This window comes from Cyrtonyx montezumae, unplaced genomic scaffold (assembly GCF_038088225.1).
Source record: "Cyrtonyx montezumae isolate F1298 unplaced genomic scaffold, pur_monq_1.0 scaffold_3, whole genome shotgun sequence".
In the NCBI taxonomy this organism is placed as follows: domain Eukaryota; kingdom Metazoa; phylum Chordata; class Aves; order Galliformes; family Odontophoridae; genus Cyrtonyx; species Cyrtonyx montezumae.
Genome location: NW_027072034.1, coordinates 31,658,422 through 31,676,739, shown reverse-complemented (window position 1 = coordinate 31,676,739; position 18,318 = coordinate 31,658,422). Strand labels below are relative to the sequence as shown.

The 18,318-nt window shown below is 39.6% G+C and overlaps 1 protein-coding gene across 5 annotated transcripts in view; it reads right to left on the bottom strand.

Moving 5' to 3' along the window:
• Positions 1-1,160: 1,160 nt before the first annotated feature.
• The window catches only part of FHL2 (four and a half LIM domains 2), a 39,670-nt gene continuing 22,512 nt past the window's right edge, over positions 1,161-18,318 (bottom strand). For 2 of the 5 annotated variants that reach the window (XM_065741101.1, XM_065741100.1), the window contains exons 2-6: positions 15,470-15,649; positions 7,039-7,213; positions 4,323-4,492; positions 3,274-3,460; positions 1,161-2,042 (exon numbers count right to left, since the gene is read on the bottom strand). In XM_065741101.1, coding sequence (XP_065597173.1) covers positions 1,891-2,042; positions 3,274-3,460; positions 4,323-4,492; positions 7,039-7,213; positions 15,470-15,625 — 840 coding nt within the window. In that variant the 5' untranslated portion in view covers positions 15,626-15,649 and the 3' untranslated portion in view covers positions 1,161-1,890. Of the gene's footprint in view, positions 2,043-3,273; positions 3,461-4,322; positions 4,493-7,038; positions 7,214-15,469; positions 15,650-17,358; positions 17,375-18,318 lie in introns of those variants that run through there. The other 3 variants (XM_065741103.1, XM_065741102.1, XM_065741105.1) reach the window with 2 other exon arrangements.

Here is an 18,318-nt window from a genome sequence, read left to right as displayed (position 1 = left end):
GAAAAAGAATTTTTTTGGCTGTTCTTTACTGCAACCTTCATTGTGGAATGAAATCACAGAAGGACAGATTTTAATAATCATTTAGTGAGATTGTATTGGGAGAATATGCATTTTAAAAATGTCAGATAGCAAAAATCTTCAAATTAGGTAATAAAGCAAATCTGATCCAATACATCTGTTTATCTTGTTGAAATAATGAGAGAGGAATGACCTATGACTGCTTTATGCTTGGTACTAAAAAGAAAAAAAAGAAAAAACACCAAGAGTTGGCAGAAAGAATTAGAAGCAAGCTTACCTAGCACAGTTAGATACAGAATAAGTACAGGCCTAATGCTGCTTTCTGCATCTGAAGTCTTAGAATCACAGAATGGTGTGGGTTGGAACGATCCTTAAAGGCTGTACAATTTCAACCACCTGCCAGGGCCAGGGATGTCTTCCACTAGATCGGGTTGCCTGTGGCCCCACCCAGCATGGCCTTGAACACCTCCACCTCGAACAAAGCTTCTCTGGGCAATCTGTTCAGTGCCTCACCACGCTCATAGGAAGGAAAGATTACTGTTGGAAGAGTGGCATTACTTTCGTCCTCTTCTGCGATGTGAATTCCATGCAAAAGGTGTACTGGGTTTGTGCTGTGCATAGCATGGCTGTGTTCCTTGAAGTGTGCTTTGGGAAGATTGTTATCATCCAGTGACTCGTTTTCTCTTAACTTTATTGCCTTTGTAGCAGACATGTAGCAGAAATGATACTATAGCAAAGGGTATTATGTATTGCAATACAAAAAAATTAAAGCATACCTTAATGTAGAAGTTAAACTTGTGACTTTCATGAAGGTAAATGTTGTTTTGATCGTTTTAACCTTTATTGCTGGAAAGTATATTTTGGTTTTGAGTTCAAAGCCTATGAACATGCTTTAATCAGCTGCAGTCAAATCAGTGTTTTCACATTGTTTTGCTAATAGCTTTCCCAGTGACTACAGTTAGTAGAAGACTAATGTATCAGCAAGGTCTGTGTGAGGATTGTTTAGGTGCTGTGATTTCCTAGTGAGTTGGGTGTGCAAAAAGGGCCTTGTTTGTATGGCTCTTATGTTGTGCTTGTAAGACTGTGAAAGCATTCTGTTTGTAAATATCCAGTGTGTAAATGCAGTTAAACCACAATAACAGTTTTGTTTTAAATGACTTTTATTTTTAAAAATACAATGTGCAGTGTAATGTTGGTTAAATGTGATACTGACACTGTCGATGAGAACTTGTACTTCACACAATGATCAGCTAGTCATGCAATAAAATATGTATCTGATATGAAGCACTCCCACTTCAACTGTTTTATCATTATCTCTTTGACATTGCACAAATCCTTGTACTTTAAAACACCCTCTACGTCCGTAGTCTTTCTACATACTCGACAGCACACACGAGTCACATAACTCAAGAACACTGAGGTGAGACCACAGCCTTATTGAGATTGAATGCTGTTTGCTATTGATTTCAATAGGCTGGGGGCTTCACCCTGAATTTCCATCTATGAATTTATTACCTGTGGCCACTGTAATCCTTGAACTGAATCATTTCCTCATAACTTAAATCAAATGCTTAAACTGGAATACTTAGTGGAGAAAAAAAAAGTGTACTATGTCAGTAACACCCAAATGGCTTTACTGCTCAGGTTTTGCGTTAGTTTTGGTTAGCTATAGAAACCTTAAACACCATCTGTGCTACTAGAGGTTCCAAAGTTGTTTTCCCTCCATACTTGTATAGTTTGAAATTCATAAGAAGGTTAATTGATGTTAATAGTAGAGCAAAACTCAGAAGGGCAAAGCTAGTTTCGTGTGTTTCAAACTATAAATTGCAAGCACAGCTTTCCTCCTCTCTTGCCCGTTTCTTATTTTGAGCTTTAGATATCCTTTCCACATTCAGGGCAGAGGATGTCATCCCTTTCTGTAAGGAAGCCGCGACCTACTAATGAGAGAGAACACTTCTTGCAGTTGAAGCAGTCGTTGTGCCACTGCCGCTCTTCGAATGAGATGTACTTGGTTCCTCCCAGACCTATTTGAAAGCAGAGAAGATTCTGTTACCAGAAGAGAAGAGTTATACGTGATGCCACTTCAGATTCTGCTTTTGGATAGCTGTTAGCATCTGGCATTGTAGTGAAAAAATATTGTTATCAAGTCTATTTATGTTTGTCACTGTGTGAATACTGTCACCTTATCCTTGAACAAGGAGGATTTTCATCATCAAGTAGTCCTGCTGCTTTTAGCTGAGTTAGTGAACTAGATTGTTAGTACTAGCTATGGATGGTGGCAGAAATAAACTTTAAATTTAGAGATGGCTCAGCCCTTAGCTTGCAGCCAAAGGAAAGGAAAGCAACTGCCTCTGAACTACAGGAGAATGGTGGTTGTTTACAGGATGTCTGTGGTGACAGAGTTAATTTTATTTTTTAGAAATGCATTGAGATCCTTAGAAACAAAGTCTTGATAGATTGTGTAGTGACTTGAATCATAGATTTCAAGGAGGAGTGCTTCAAGAAAAGCAGGAAAAAAAATCAGAAGCGTGATGAGGCTGTGGAGGTTATCATATGGTTATCAATTGTACAGAAGGATAAAAGAAGCAAATTTTTCTTGTCATGAGTAATAATAATGTTTTGCAGTGACACGTTTAGGAGATACACAAAGAAACGTGTGTTAGTGTGGGGCAGAACAGAATTAACAGGAGAGAAAATGGTTCAGAACCAACTCAGATATGCAGTCTTAGTGTTAAATGCTGATTAATTCAGATAGGAGATTTTAAGTGTTTCAAAGGTAAAGTACACTTGTTTACAGTTTTAGAGTACTGTTGTACTGGAAAACAGAATGTAAAAGCATTGAGATTCTCAGTTACTGTCCTGAAAAATCAGGGAAGAAATATGCTATGCAACGGCATGAGGTGTAAGCTGGTTAAATGTTGCTGGCTGAGAGACTGTCGTTACTGAAGTCGGTGTTCCCTCTCAGCACAAGTGAAGTGACGTGTGGGACGTGGATGTATCTCACCACATGCATAGGTGTCACTGTTTCATACAAGTCAGGTGAAATGGAGCAAATTCACTTAAAGGACTTCTTTCACATCTTTTTGTTAGGTGTTTGAAAAGCTTAGTAAATATTTAAGTTCACAGTTCCTGAATTGTGTAGTACCTCTGATCTTTCAAGCTAGTCAGAATGAGTTACTGAACCATTATTAATATTAGGCACAGTTCAATGGAGTTAACAAACAATAATAAAGTGGCTCGCCGTGAGAGACCTACCACTGATTGGGTTTGTGCATCCAGCACACTTTTTGGCATAGAGATTGCAGAAGCAACTCAGGCAATATGCAAACTCATCCCGGGAGGTGAAGCGTTGTCCAGACAACTGCTTCTTGCATCCAGTACAGACAAAGCACTCCTTATGCCAAGGCTGCTCCCGGTAAGTCACACCTCCTGTAGTGATAGCCTGTTTTATGGAGAGTAAGACAGAAGGGATTTTTTGAGAGTGGCAGATTTTCATATTGATTTGGTAGGGAGGAAGGTTGATGAGGTTTTCATGGGTAGGAGGAAGGAAATGAGACTTAATGGCAGCAAAATCATCATTTTGTCAGGAGTTAACCTTGAGAAGAGCATGCAAGTGCTTCGTTATTATTTCCCAATTTATACAAAGGAGCCCTATGCTAAAAGTACTTTATTTTCTGAATTCTTTATAATTTCAGTCTAAATTACCTTCTTTCTTTTTAAAACTAGTCTCTTTCCTAGGTTATTTTATCTCATTCATGTGCTAGGATTTCTCATCTGCTTATTCACCTGTCTCATTGTTCATAATGGAGAAGCCACCTTCAATTTCTGCTAATTCCCTTGACAATAACTGCTTTATTTCAGATTTTATCTGAAATCTTTGCTTTCTGCTTCTCTGGATTTTGTCAGCGCTTTTTCCTCTTATAATACATTGTTCCCTGATGTTAGACAAATGAAACGTTTCTTGCTCTTGTAAGTGTTTCTAAGAATGCTGTAAAATTAATCAGTTTAATTTTTCTTCCTTTCTTCACTAATGGGCAATTCCCTATTTTGTTTTGTTTGTTTGCTTTCCAAAACATGTCCTCTGTATGCTTTCGATACAGAGGGATCTTTAACCTTGAGCAAGAATTCTCAATGAAGTAATTTCTGTGCCTTGTGCAGAACAGGAGTTTCAGCTTTGTCATCTCTAAAAATCAGTTGTCTTTGAATCTTTTAACACAGAGAAAAATATGTTTTTTACATAATTAGACTTTAACATGATGGAGTTCAATCCCTGACGTTATAGGTAAATAAAGCAAGGGCACTACCTTCTTGCACTGGACACACTGCATGGCAAACTGCTTTTCATAGCAGGGGACACAAAAATTTTGATTGTCTTTAGGAATAAAACTCTTTGTCCCAATTGGCTGCTGGCAGCGGTAGCAGATAAAGCAGGTCTCGTGCCAGCTGTTGCCTTTGTATTCCATCTTCCGAGTACCTGTAATGAGACCAGAACATGTACTGAATTTATGGCTGAGACAATGCAATTTGTAACTCTTGTTTACGTGACAGCTGGCTGCCAGTCAGTAAATAGTGCAGCTGTGAGAGAGCGCCTGTGCATGGTATTGGGTGTTGTTTTAAGTTTTTGGAGAGTGAGTGGTTCCCCTCCTAAAAAGAAGAGAAACATTTGCTGCCAATAATGAAAGCTTAGGCCACTTTTTGGAAGACTGACATGATGTTAAGTGGTTAGAATGCTGACAAGGTGATAATGTATTGGCTAATTATGAAGAATTGTAATAATTCCTTTGCAAACTCTCTGCAGGATGAAGTTTTACTAATCCCCTTTCTCAGATATTAATTCTTTGTTTTCAAGTAGCATAATCTTATTCTTTTTCCTTTGGTCTCACTGAATTCTGCCCAGAGGCATACTTCAAGATTTATTTATTTATTTTTAAAGAACTGCCTTATGCATCGTTAATCATCTTTCTCCTTGTTTCTTGCATTTCTGATCTATTTTATTAATGGGCATCTTTTAAGAATTATGCACCCTATATGTGCTGGTAGTTTTTTGTATGGTACCAAAAGGGTCAGACGAGTTAGTCCTTGAAGGAATGACATTCTGGGAAAAGATCTGGATGTGTTTTCTTGGAATTGTCTAGAACTATATTTCCCCATTTTTAGCTGTTCTCTATTTGTGATTGTGGTATCACTAAAACACAAGGCAGGGGGAACCATGTTTGTTACATGCTAGTTTGAAGTCAGTGGGAATTCAGTTTGCAGAAGGACTGACAGACCAAGCTTGTAATTACTTATTATTTAAAGAGCTTGTCATGAAAATTGCTTTATTGAATCTAAATTGTACATTTAGCAGGGTAAAGCTACAAGCAACTGTAGCATCAGCAGTTTCCATAAAGAGCATCCAACCACTTGCTGGTTCTTTCAAAATGAATTAGATTTCAGTTGGTGATAGTATGACTCTCTTGTAGCTCCTGTACTAACACGGTGTGCTTCATAAGTAGAAAATACATGCTGCGTGTACTGTTCTTCAAATGTGATGATGCCAAGGGCACCTTGAGTAAGCTGCTAAAAACCACGTGTTGCAAAGTTTTGTAGAAACTGGTTTCTTCTGTTTTGATTTGTAAGAAAAGAAAGGACTCTCTGAGTCCTTGAAAGGACTCAGAAGGACTCAGAAGAAAGGACTGAGTCCTTGAAAGGACTCCTTGAAGGAGTCACTGAAATCCCAACTCCATTACTACTTATCAATCTTTAACTTGTATAATAGAGTTCTATTCTGTAAATGAGCTCATTGGTTATGGGACTGAATTAATTGATCAAAATTTGATAAAAAATATTTTTCAGCTTTAAAACTAGCACTGATCGTTCTCAGATGTCAGTTTTTGGTGCTGTATCTGAAAAAAAACCAGATGCACATGCAATAATAAAAGATGCTTGTACTCAATCGTGTGATCATTAAGGTTGGAAAAGACCTCTAAGATCATCTAGACCAACCATCAACCCCCTCAGCACTGTGCCCACTAACCGTGTTCCTTTCATTTCATGAATGAATAGGTCCATCTGCTTTTACATATCGCTGTTTTTTCTTATTTATATACCTCCATATATGCTCTCATTTTTATCAAAACATCTTAGATACACAAAGCAGTGTTTTTCAGCTTTTGTCAAAGATGAACAATATGAGAACCAGCCAAGGAAAAAATTTACTGGAAAGAAGTAACTAGTAGTCATTACGGAGTATGCATGTGGATTCTTCAAATTGCCTTTTTTATTTATGAAACCAATATTTCTTCCAATTTAAGCCCTCAAATAATGAATCATATAAATCAAAAGCCGAGTGCTTTAGTACTGTCATGAGTAAATGGGGCTTTACCAATCTGTTACTATAACTTTATGCTGCCAGCATTGGTTTTATTGGATACCCCACTTGAAAGAGAAGGTGTCTCTTTCCTATTTAAACCTTTGAGCTCAAGAAAGACCTTAGAGATATTTTGACCAGTTATTGATTTTTAATGAAGAATGTAAATTTTGGCTATTTATGTAAAAAGCCATGTCATGAATTAAGTAAAATTAGATTTGTGAGCTTCCTCTGATGTTTTCTCATGGTTGGACTAGATGATCTTGTAGGTCCTTTCCAACCTTATGAACCTATGAACCTATGTTCAAGCATGAGAAGCCAATTGAGAAAAACTTAGGAGTGAACAGATGAGTTGCCCATCTATTAATAGCCTTTTAATAAATACTTCTATAGAAAGTTGTAGATCTCATTAACAAAAATGCTAAATCAAAAAAGCACTAGCTTTCAAGAGTAACCCTCTTCATGTGTTTAACAGTTCTGTTAAGATCCATTCTGAATACTCTGGGTTCTGATCTTAGAAATAACTCAAAAAGCATCATCAGCTGTATTTTATGAAAGTTCACCATGATTCAGCAGAGAAGGTTAAGGAGAAATATTTATCACAAATGTTGCTGAGATTAGGCTTGATATAAACCTGATCTTTCCTCAGCCCCGAAAGTGAGTATCCTAACCTGGCATAATAGTCTTCTTGCACTCATTACATTTGGAAGAGTATTCATTGGAGTAGCAATCAGTACAAAGTAGATGTTCCTCTTTTGCAGCAAAAGGCTTGTCCACCAGTGAATTCTTGCACTGGAAGCAATGGAAGCAGGTTTCATGCCAGTGGCGGTCCTTGTAAGACAGATCCTGTAGAAATTAAAAACCACAGAGTAAGCGGAATGAATAGTTTGCTCAGTTGGAAGTTCAGAGAACACAAACATGCATATCTGAATCAGAAAGAAATCAGGGCTGATTTGCATGGCTCAGGGAAATGGCATGTTCTCATGAAGGTGAGCCTGTTTTACTGCCATTACCGACAGTAGCTGATGACAACTATCAATCTTCTTCCAATTCCAGGTCAGCTGAATTCAATTTCAATTCAGTGAGAGGAACAACTAGTTTCATTTCAGTATTTCCTTTAAGAATGAAGTCCTGGTTTTGATTCAGATTGGATCTTGTTAAATGCAGAGATATAATAGACTTCCTATACTTTTCCTAGTTACTGACAATTTCTAGGTCATTTTGTAGTTTTCATTGCTGGGCAGATATCTTTTTTCCAATCACATTTGGATAGTTTGCCAGGTTTAGACCAAGGGTGAAATTTGGCCTGGTGCTTGTTTCTTCATGTGCATGTTGAAATTAATTTTTAACCAGGTCTTGTGCTTCATTTTATGTACATTTCAAATGAGAATCAGATGCCTTGATGGTGACTGAACACTCTGGAAGATGAGAGACCACATTGTTCCTGCAGCCAGTGATCCGGAACACTCTTAACCAATGAATTATCACCATGGAGCACATAGGTGTTCAAAATATCTCCCCACTGGTACTTGTATTCATTAAAACAAAGTAACGATAAAAAAACAAACAAACAAAAAAAAAAAAACACCACAAATAAAAACGAGTCCGAAGAAGTATGAAATAAAGGGATGCATTGAGTCTTCTATAATTGTAGGTAGCCTAATTGTGTAACATTTGAACAGCGTCTGTGAGAGATCAGACAAAGTGGAGCTCAGATCATCGCAAGAAATATGTAGATCAGGTAAATATGTAGGCTTCTGTTTGAGGCAGGGCTGTGAGATGTTAGCATCGTTGTGAATTGAAAATCTATAGATTCTGCAGAAATATCTAGTCTGGTTCAAGCCCTGGGTCTGGTGTATGTTACAAGCTGATTACTCTGGTCAGCTGAAGGAAAAGTGAGTTGTAGAGTATCAGATTATTTTTTTTTCCAGTTGTGTGAAGTGTAATGAAAGCAACCTGTTGTGTCAGACTTATCAGCTGTGGCCATGCCAGCACAGTCACAGGTGACTTCAAACATGCAAACTCTGGGATACTTTTCTTCATAGCTCAGCTGATGTATAGTAACATTCAACACTATAGGAACTTCAGGAGAATTTGAACATGCAATGGAGAGTTCCTTAAGTCACTGTAACTAGTGATGCTCAGCATGTCTTTCCTCTCCAAGGGTGCATACTCAGGTGAAATGCTTGAGCTTCATGCTGCACAGCTTTCAGTTGGTTGTTTATTGCTTGTCTGCTAATTTCAGCTAAATCTTTGAAGACAACACAAATTTCTGACCATAAAATCTCAGACTTTTCTAAAACCAAAATAAAAAGAGTCCTGTTTAAACGTGCTGAAATTTCCTTTTGTTTTGCCTTATTTTATCAATAAAATTATGCCATGCAGAAGAGCAGTAATGAAGAAAAGGATGAGGTTTTACTGATGAAGAATTTAATCCTTAAATCAGTTACGATGGCAGATTGCATAGATCAGTGTGGACTAGTAGGTCAAAGCAGCAGACACTTCATCGTGGCAAAGTGATGAATCATAGTTGCAGCCCAATGAAAGCAAGGTAGACACTGGTGTGAGTAATCTTTACCCAGCTGAGATGATTATAACAGATACTGTCATCAAATGTAGGGGATGCTTAAGATGTCTGACTTTGATGTGCCTGCAGCAGAGTATTGGACAGATTAAATGGTTATTGTCTTCTCTCTCTGAATCTGTCAGCCAAAGCGTGGAAGTCCAAGGTACTGATGAAACAGTTTCTGGGTTGTTTCACAGTTGCTTTTAGGTCAGTGTAATGAAGTCACTGGGTATCAGGTTTTTTTCTACATCGGCACTATATCTAACTGGAACCATTGCACATAAGTTGTAGATGTATTGACCTGGATCAGATTCTGTGCTGGAGCAGCTGCGTCTGCAGAGATGACTTCAAGCTTGTCTGTTAGCCTGGTGCTCAGTTAAGCTGAAAGAGCATTTGATTTACTCAAGGCACGAGAGCTTGAGTTACTCTAGCTGACTGTAACCTAAACAAACCTGTTCTAGCAGAAGAGACAAGTGATACACAATTAATTCCTGTTTATCTCTTACATTTCCAGGAAGAACTAATAAAAAGAATTGCTTCTGTGGACTTAGAACTGGAGCATATCCTTAAAATACCAGTGAATGTGACTTGTCTGCTTAATGCAGCTTGAGAGAAATGAGTCACCAGTACTATATGCTTTAGCTGTTGCCCAAGAGAAATCTAGAAAATAGCTGTCTTTACCATCAATCCATGCATCTATGAAAACGAACAGCGATGTGCTCTTGCTAGATAAAGCACAAATAGGCACAAGAAGAGACTACAGAATTACCAGAGATTGAAATTTGAGAAATGGAATTGTGTTTATGTGCACGTTGATGCACGGTGCAGGACGTGGTCTGCCCCATGCAAGAGTTTTGCAGCTGAAGAGCAGAGAGCTGCAGATAGTTCCAGATGTGCTACCAGTGAGAATGGAGGGAAGAATGGCAATGCCTGCCTTGGAAGGGTTATGTTACAAGCTGAAGCAAAAAGAAGAAATATTTAGCACTTCATTCAGTTACATTTCTTCCAAGTAAAGAAAATAATCATTCTCTGATCTGCTTTTGTATAAGAATAACTGATTAGCAAAACTTGAAACTCCTTAAATTTGAATCGGTGCATTTCTTGGCGTCAGGTGAAAATTTCAGCTCTGCGCTCCTTGGGATGTCCAGATGAGTGGCAAATTCTGGGCTGTTTCTCCTCAAAACATCAGAGGGTGACCAAGAGGTGGTTATTTGCACGCACACAGATCAATGACTGCACAAGCAAAATTTGATGCATACCCTATCTGCATCCAAAGCAAAGTGTTCTCCCTTGCACAATGAGCTTGAAACTTACAGTCAAAAGCCCTCAAATGCTTTTCAAACTATCTCATTTTCATGTTGTCATCCTCATAAAAACTTTGTCAGGAGAACAGTTTTCAGCTCCTCATACCCTGCAACTGTGTTACATCTTAGGCCTTCACTGGTCTAAGTATAAGTAACCTGAAGTTGTTATGTGTTACCTTTTCTCCTGAACTGGCTCTCAGTGAGGACTGGACAGGAAAAAGGGGATTAGAGGCACCAGAAGAATAAGAGCATACGTTAGTTCACGAATGAAAAGCACATCAAACTTTTTTTCCTTGTCATAATGGTATTTGCAAAAGGATGAGCATGGGAAATATGGTACAACAACAAAGCAGTGCACAGATTTTGGCTGTGAGCACCCTGTAACAAAGCACTTCATTGTGTCAGACTGGTACTTCCCTATCAAAAATGTGTTCGGAGAAGATGAAATTAAGCAACGTTAGTCACCACTGTAGTGATATGAGAAGAGATTATGGTGTCTTTCTGTCACCATTCCTCATCACAACAGCTGGTCCAGTATTTAGTAATGCACTTAGAAAGTGCTACGACTCAGAACAGGGGTTGAAAGTTAGGACATCTCCTTTTCCCAGTCCACATTATTAGATGCTTTAGTTTTCATTTAGATTGCACAGGACTCATTTTGACCTACGTGCTGCCACACTAGCTTCATTGCACAATCCACTTCTCATTTCATTCTCACGTTTTGTAGAGGGAATTTTCACCCTCTCCTGCTGGCCAAAGCCAGCTTGTGGTCTGCACCGAGCACTAGATCACTGTGAATATTTCCTGTATTTGTGATGGTTTCTGTGCCAGAAGGCCTGCAAAGAAACTCTTTAAAAAGGTAAAGAGCAGATCAAAGTCGTATTTAAACAGTTAAGCAGATGAGAACATAATGGATGGATTTCCAGAAAGAAGTGTGAAGCAGTGGGTGTAGTGAGCAGACACAGACAACAAAATGCCAACCTCTCCTTCTCAGGAGGAGCACGATTCTATCAGGCCCTGTTGGCATATGGATAACGTGTAATGGCTGTGAGAGAAATGGCATTGAGCTTTTTCTTCTGCCTGCTAGTATCTCCTACCACTCACTGCATGAGGCTTTTAATCTGTCTGTGAAAATTTCATAAACATCACCTGAATTGTTTACAGTTAACACAATGGCCTAAATCCAGAGGTGTATTTAATATCACAAGCTGTCAGTTCAGGGTGTTTGGGTTTTTTTTTTCTTTTTGTAGAAGACAGCATTTAAAATAAGTTCAGAAATATTACCTCAGTTACGTACACAATTACTCAGAAATCACCATAAAAAGATTGAAAGATGGTGATGCAAATTCTCTCCTGCTCTGTATCCAAGGACAGTTTGTCTTCAGGGTAGTTAATTTACGGGCTCCTTGTGCTGGAAACATGAGGTGAAAATGTGGCATTGGCTCCAGCCTCCCAGAGCCCTGTCCAAGTCTCAGTGTTACCAGTGCCAGAGCAGGCTGAAGTGTCACTCAGGTGAGATGATACACAGCAAGAACACCACAGTAGGGTCAGAGATGGAGAAGCAACTGTCCTCTTGTCACCACCTGGTTTACTCTGGGGTAAGCCCTTCACCTGTGGGAGGATTGCTCTTGTCTGCTAAGAGAAAAACCTCACTTTTGTTCTGCTTGGTTTTATATGGTAATTTTCACCCAGACAAGTAAGCATTTAAGATGCTATCAAAGCTAATTCTTGCTTTGCACTTACTTCTGTGAATGAGAGTTCATTCTTTGGGAATTGGATGCTCCAAATCTTAATCCTATTCTTTAGTCTCATGTTTTGCAAGTTCTGAAACAGCCACAGACTAACTAAGCTATCTGCAAGAAGGAAATTGCCAACATCTATAAATATCTAAGGAGCAGGAGGCAAAAGGACGAGGCCGGACTCTTCTCAGCAGTGTGTGGTGATAGGACGAGGGGAAATGGCCACAAACTGAAGCATAGGAAGTTCTGTACAAATGAAATGCAGGGTATCATTTTTCCAGCCTTGCTGTTTCTGTATCTCTATGGTTGGACTGGATAACTGCAGTGGTCTTTTTCAACCTTCATGATTCTATCTCCACTGCAGCTGATTTCTCAGTTCAGCTCTCTTCAGTGCAGAGAAACAGCAGTGGCCAAGATGGGACTTGCAAAGGAGGATCTGAGGTGAGAGCTAAATGGAGCTTTTCAGGTTGTCCTGCAGATATGAGGTGGGTGACAACACTTTTACTACATTAGGTTCTGTATAAAGCTGTACAAGGACTTTGTCAGAATAAGTAGTAAATATGGAGTCCACTTTCTACATGCAGTAAGCATGGTTTTATTCCCAAGCACATTATGTTGTCACTGTATTGCAAATGCAATATATACCAACATGTGTATGTATGACTGAATGTATGTTTTTATGTCTATATACAAATGTGTATATATAGTTTAGAAAGGAACAGAAGCAGGATATTTGTGACTGTGTTTTATGGCTGAATTATGCTCAATCACTGTGCTCAGGCTTTGACTGATACTTGTGTCTGAGGCACTTACAAGGACTCTCTCAAATGCACTCTCTAGTGTCTATTACTGTAATTGAAAAATGACTCTAGTTTGCCTCTCAGTGGGAACATTGATCGGATCCCCTTTTTAGCACTCACCACTTATTTTATTTTCAGAAGTCTTGCAGGAGCTTGCTAAGTTTGGAACTTTTCTTCATCTGTCCAAATATGCTTAAAATTGGTCAGGTTGAAAAACATTAGCATAAAGGACTGTTTGTAGGCACAAACAACAGTCACAGAAACAAGGGTGCATTTGTGTCTGGTACACTTTACAGCTGTTTAAGAAATTTTTATTTTTCTATCTTATAGCTGTGTTCTCCACATGTATATATATATGTATATATTTAACATATAAAAATACTCTCATATTGCAGAAAATTTGTGGGTTTTTATTTTTTATCTGTTTTAGAGTGGGTCTTGCTTAGAAGTACAGAAGAGAAGTATATTGGATAACACCCACACTCCCTAAATCCATAAATCTGAGTTGAAAAGTTCAGCCTGATTAATTCCTGAATACTTTGTCCGAGATTTGTTGAAGGCAGTCCAAGTTCTGAAATTCTTGAATATCAACACATGGAAATAACTTCTCAAGGGATTAGAAAGAGACCTTAAAACAAAAGCACGCTCTAGAACTGGGGCAGAAACGTTTTGGTTTTCCAGGTCAGGCCAGCTGTATCTCTTCTCTAATCTGCATGTTTATGAGCTGTAGGAAAGCTGGCAGTTTTATAGCTCTTACAGATTATTGCCAGTTCCCTGTCATGATGGTGAAATGTGCACCTTTTTAAGGCTTCTGAAAGAGGCTTTCCTACTCATTTTCCAATAGTGTAGAATAGGTCAGTGTGGAAGACAGAAGATTTCAATTTTTTCCTATCTGGATAAGCATATGATTTTATATCTCGAAGTCTTTGAAGTAACAATATGGTGCTAGTACCAGTATTAGGAACTAACTGATGCTTCTAGAGGTATGGGCCAACAGTGTAGGAAATCAAATGTCAGACCACCACGAACAGATCAAGAATCCATGCCCATACAAACCCACCCTTCCAGTGAAACCCTCAGCTAAATTGGAACAGGTCAGTTTGGGGCGAGGAGGGTATATATTGGATGAAATTTATTCATAGGAGTCTAACAAGCACCTCAAATTGGATTCCTGAAATATCATCTTTCTCCATTCACTTAGAGTAAAACTGATGTGAACTCCAGTAGTTTTGGCTAATTTGAAAGGAATGCAAGTGGTTCCACCTCATTTAGATCAGGTAGATGTTACCATGCGGTGCAGCAGTACAGAGCTAAAGCAAGCAAGGCATCTGCTCTTTCTTTGTCATCTCCAGTTAGACCCTACTATCATTTTTCTCAGTTTAGAAGGCTAATTGTATTGTAACTGATGTATTACTTCTTTCAGTGTTAGCCAATTTTTTGTGGTCTACGAGTTGGCACCTTTTCCTGAGCATCTTGTCTCTTGATAACAATGAATTACGGTTAGTAAAGTGCTAACAGTAGCTCAGCTCCCTCTGATCCAAAGGTAAGCAACACTGTTTTCTGCCACCTTTCCAGATCCCAGCTGGCCGCAATGACAGCTGGGCTCTCCAACTGAAATAGAGAGACTTTTTAAGACCACCCTGTGTCTTACAGGAAGAGAGGGGTGCTTTTCCATTTCTATTATGCTTGTTGAGTCAGGGCTTGCAATGGGAAGAGGTGAAAAGCAGGTGCAGGAGTCCAGAAAGCATGGTCTCTCATCAAACCTTTGTAACCAGTAAGCTAAACTTATGGATCCCTCCAGCTGATAGCATCATGTCTCAAACACCTTTAAAGGCTCCCCCATAAATACAATGTTTTCCATATTAAATGATAGTAGAATATGAGCATTTATTACAAAATCACAGAACTGTAGGGGCTGGAAGGGACCTCTAGAGATCATCGAGTCCAACCCCCCCTGCCAAAGCAGCTCCCTAGACCAAGTTTTACCTGGTAATACCTCTGGAAAAAAGACTCTCTAAATTCAACCCAGTAACTTTGTGGAAGGCTGAAGGATCAGCTGTATTTTTAATAGCAAATATTTTCACCTGGAAACATTTTCTGTGCTCTAGATTATTTCTGTTGCTGCTGCACCTATTCTTCTCAGCTATAGCAAGGGATTGCTTGTGCATCATGCCCTCCAGCTACACATCTTGAGCAATCCCACTGGTTCCAGAAATGTGTCTAGCGTGTTTAAAGTGCAAATCATTTATTCATCACATCAGTGAATAAGATCATAGAATCATAGAATCCTTAGAGTCATTAAGGGACCTCTAAAGGTCATTCAATCCTCTGTAATGAACAGGGACACTACATCTCAACCAGGTCGCTCAGAGCCCCAACCAGACTGATCTAGAGTGTCTCCAGTAGACATCCACCACCACTCTGGGCAACGTGTGCCAGTGCCTTACCACCCTCATTGTAAAATACTTTTTCTTTATATCCTACCTAAATCTCCCCTCTTTTAGTTTGAAAACATTTCCCCTTGTCTTATTGCCACATACCCTGCTAAAGAGTCTGTCCCTTTCTTGTAGATGCTCAGAGATCAACCCATTTTGTGCAAGAGGCTTTGTGCCCCACAGTGTAGGATTTGTTCAGAACTACGAGCAATGCATCTGGGCTACCCTACCAAGATAATGAGGCACAACCTGCCATACCTTGCAGTCAGCACCAATAGGTTTCTTGCATTCCTCACAGGTGTTGGAATAGAGGTTTTCGTAGCATTTCACACAGTAGGGGCTGTCCTCCCTCAGGATGTACTTCTTACCAAACAGAGATTCTTTGCAGTAGTGGCAGTCGAAACGCTCAGTCATGTTGATGCCTGGAGTCCAGCTGTCCTGCCACAAAGACAGAAATGGGCACACTGGACTGAGCTGCAGTTGATCTGATGCTCCAAGAAGGGTTTATTATCAATTTCAGTTTATCAAATTCAAATTTCAGTCAGATAAATCAACACAATAGAAGGAAACAAATTATAAATCTCACCGTGCTCAATGAAGGCAGTAGCCCACTTATTTTAACCACCCACTGACCTACCTTTGACCAGAGCAAATGTTACAGACCAACAAGAGAGGAATATGAGCAAATCCTATGTGTGAAGAATCCACATGGGATGCTTAAAAAACGCCAGGTATGTTTGACCATCAAGTCCTATGCAAAATGTTGTCTCTGTAGGGCATAGAGGGAACCAAGAGAATAAGCCAGCTAATCTCCAGAAAGATCAGCACATCTTCTGAAAGGCAAAAAGCAGGTTTGCATTGCTGGTAGACTTTAGTCATGCACAGGCTATCAAACATCACTGCTGTGTGCTTCTGTTCCTTATTCCTCTACGTTCTCAATAAGCCAGTGGCTGGCAATAGCTGCACTGCAGCAAGCCAGTTCCTGTCTCCTGCTCACAGACATGACAATGGGCACTGTTCACAGCAGGAAGCAGGGGGCAGTGATCGCATATCTGATTCCTTTCTGATGCAGCTGAATGAGTTAAGACAACTCGTCCAGCAGCTGTTGTGTACTGGGGGCACAAGTGAGAGATAGCTACTATGGTTCAGGCGAATGTCAAGTAACGATTAAACAAAGGAAACAGTAGAAGAAGCTGCAAAGGACATATCAGTTTGTCTGAATCGGTACGTTATTTCCTCCTCCTTTCTTAGCCTGAGGCTTACAGTGTGTGTTACACCTGAAGTCTGTTCAGGGGCTACAGATGGAGCAAGGCATAGCTGCCTACTGAGGAAGGGGAATTCCCCAGGCAGAAAACATGTTCCACCTGCACTGCACGACCTTCACTGCTCACCAGGCCTGCTCTCCTCTAGGCCAGATTTCATCTATAAAGCCTGAAATGTTTTGGGTACTAATGGCGTAAGAGACTATCTCGGTTGTTCACACAAAAAATGACATTTACAGCAGCTGCAGTCCTTTTGCCAACTTCAGCTCTCAGTTTTAAACAAAAAGTTGTTACTTGCTTAGTGTTCTTGGCCCAAGCTCCTTGATTCTGGAGTTTGTCCTCTTCTTTTGGCTGGAGGAGCCACCTGTAGGGCATTCTGAAATTCTTAGCTCTCTTCCAAGATTTCAGTTTTTATTATCTTGTATCCCTTCTCACTGGGGTTTGAGTAACGTTTTAGACAGGCCTGAACGAGCAAAAATTGTTTTGTTGGCTAAAAGACTTCCTCTGTTTGATGCTCTGTCAGCTGCTGAATTGTGTGATGACTTGCACAGGCTAAAAGGGTAGAGCTTTTGCATGTGCAGAGCGGGTAAATAATGGCTCAGCTGCTGAGTTTTTTGAGCTCTGAGTAACAGCTAAAGAAAAAAAATATGTGTGCTTGGAAGACGAATCTTGACATCTGGTCAGCTGTGCTATGGCATACCCAAATGGAGGGGTGGTCCAACTGTTTTGTACAGATGATATGGGGTAATCCTTACTCCCAAAAGAGAGCTAAGAGGATATAGGTGCTCTCAGTAGAGCAGAGAGGATCGCAGAGATTGATAACAAAAACATAAAAGGTATGAAAAACTATGCTGGAGAGGGAAGTGCAAGCTTCTCAAAATTTGCCTGTAGCCTGCAGAAGTGGCTGGCAATGACAGCATAAGGGAGGAGAACAAGATCCAGGGTTGGTGTAGGCTTATCTTTCCTTTCTGTCTGCTTCCAGCAAGTTAATCTTCACTTGAAGTGAAGGTGCAATCTTTGCCACAACAATTAGTAGATGACGGTGGATTTATTTTCCCCTCCATTTTGAGTCTACGTAACACCTGTGAAAGAGGTAGAGATGAACTAACTTTCTTCAAGAAAATAATTTCAGCAAAGTGAATGGAGTCAGACCAATGTATACTGATGTATATATGTACGTATGTCTGAGTCTGATAGGTGTGACAGTTTGTCCAAGTGATTTGTGTTTAGGACAGAAATCTGTAGTCTTTAACCAGACTCGTATATTAGATGATATGATTTGGTCCCATAGTTAATTTGTGTTACTGTAAAGCTGAAATCTGAGCAGGAACTGTGTATGGACATGCAGGCACACATTTTTCACCTTTCTTCTAGCCCTGAATTAGATGTATGATACCAAAGAGCAAAAAATTTCTCTGCAAAGAAAAAAAATATAGAGTGTGATTCCTTGAAGGTTTATACCACTTCTGTTCTTCATCCAAAGCTGAAAAATATAAAATATAGAAGTGGTTTGGGACTGGAAGCAACAATTACTCTGACTGAATTAGGTGTTATTGATGTCTTTGCTACAGGGTGGTTCTTCTTGAGTGCTGTGTTATTTTCTGGGTGTTCTTCACAGAGGCAGAGAGAAGTATTATTACTCACTTAGTTTAAGAGTCACTGCCATTATGATGGAAAATACCCGGGTATTTTATTCCCCATCCTGAAAGAGTTACAGTTTTGTTAAAGGTGCTCTGAGGTTGTCACTGTGGATTGAGCCTCCCCAGAGCAGAGAGATGCAAACTTAATTTCTGTGTCCTACACAGGTTCGTGAAAAGACCCTGGATGTTAACTCGATCCTCTGTT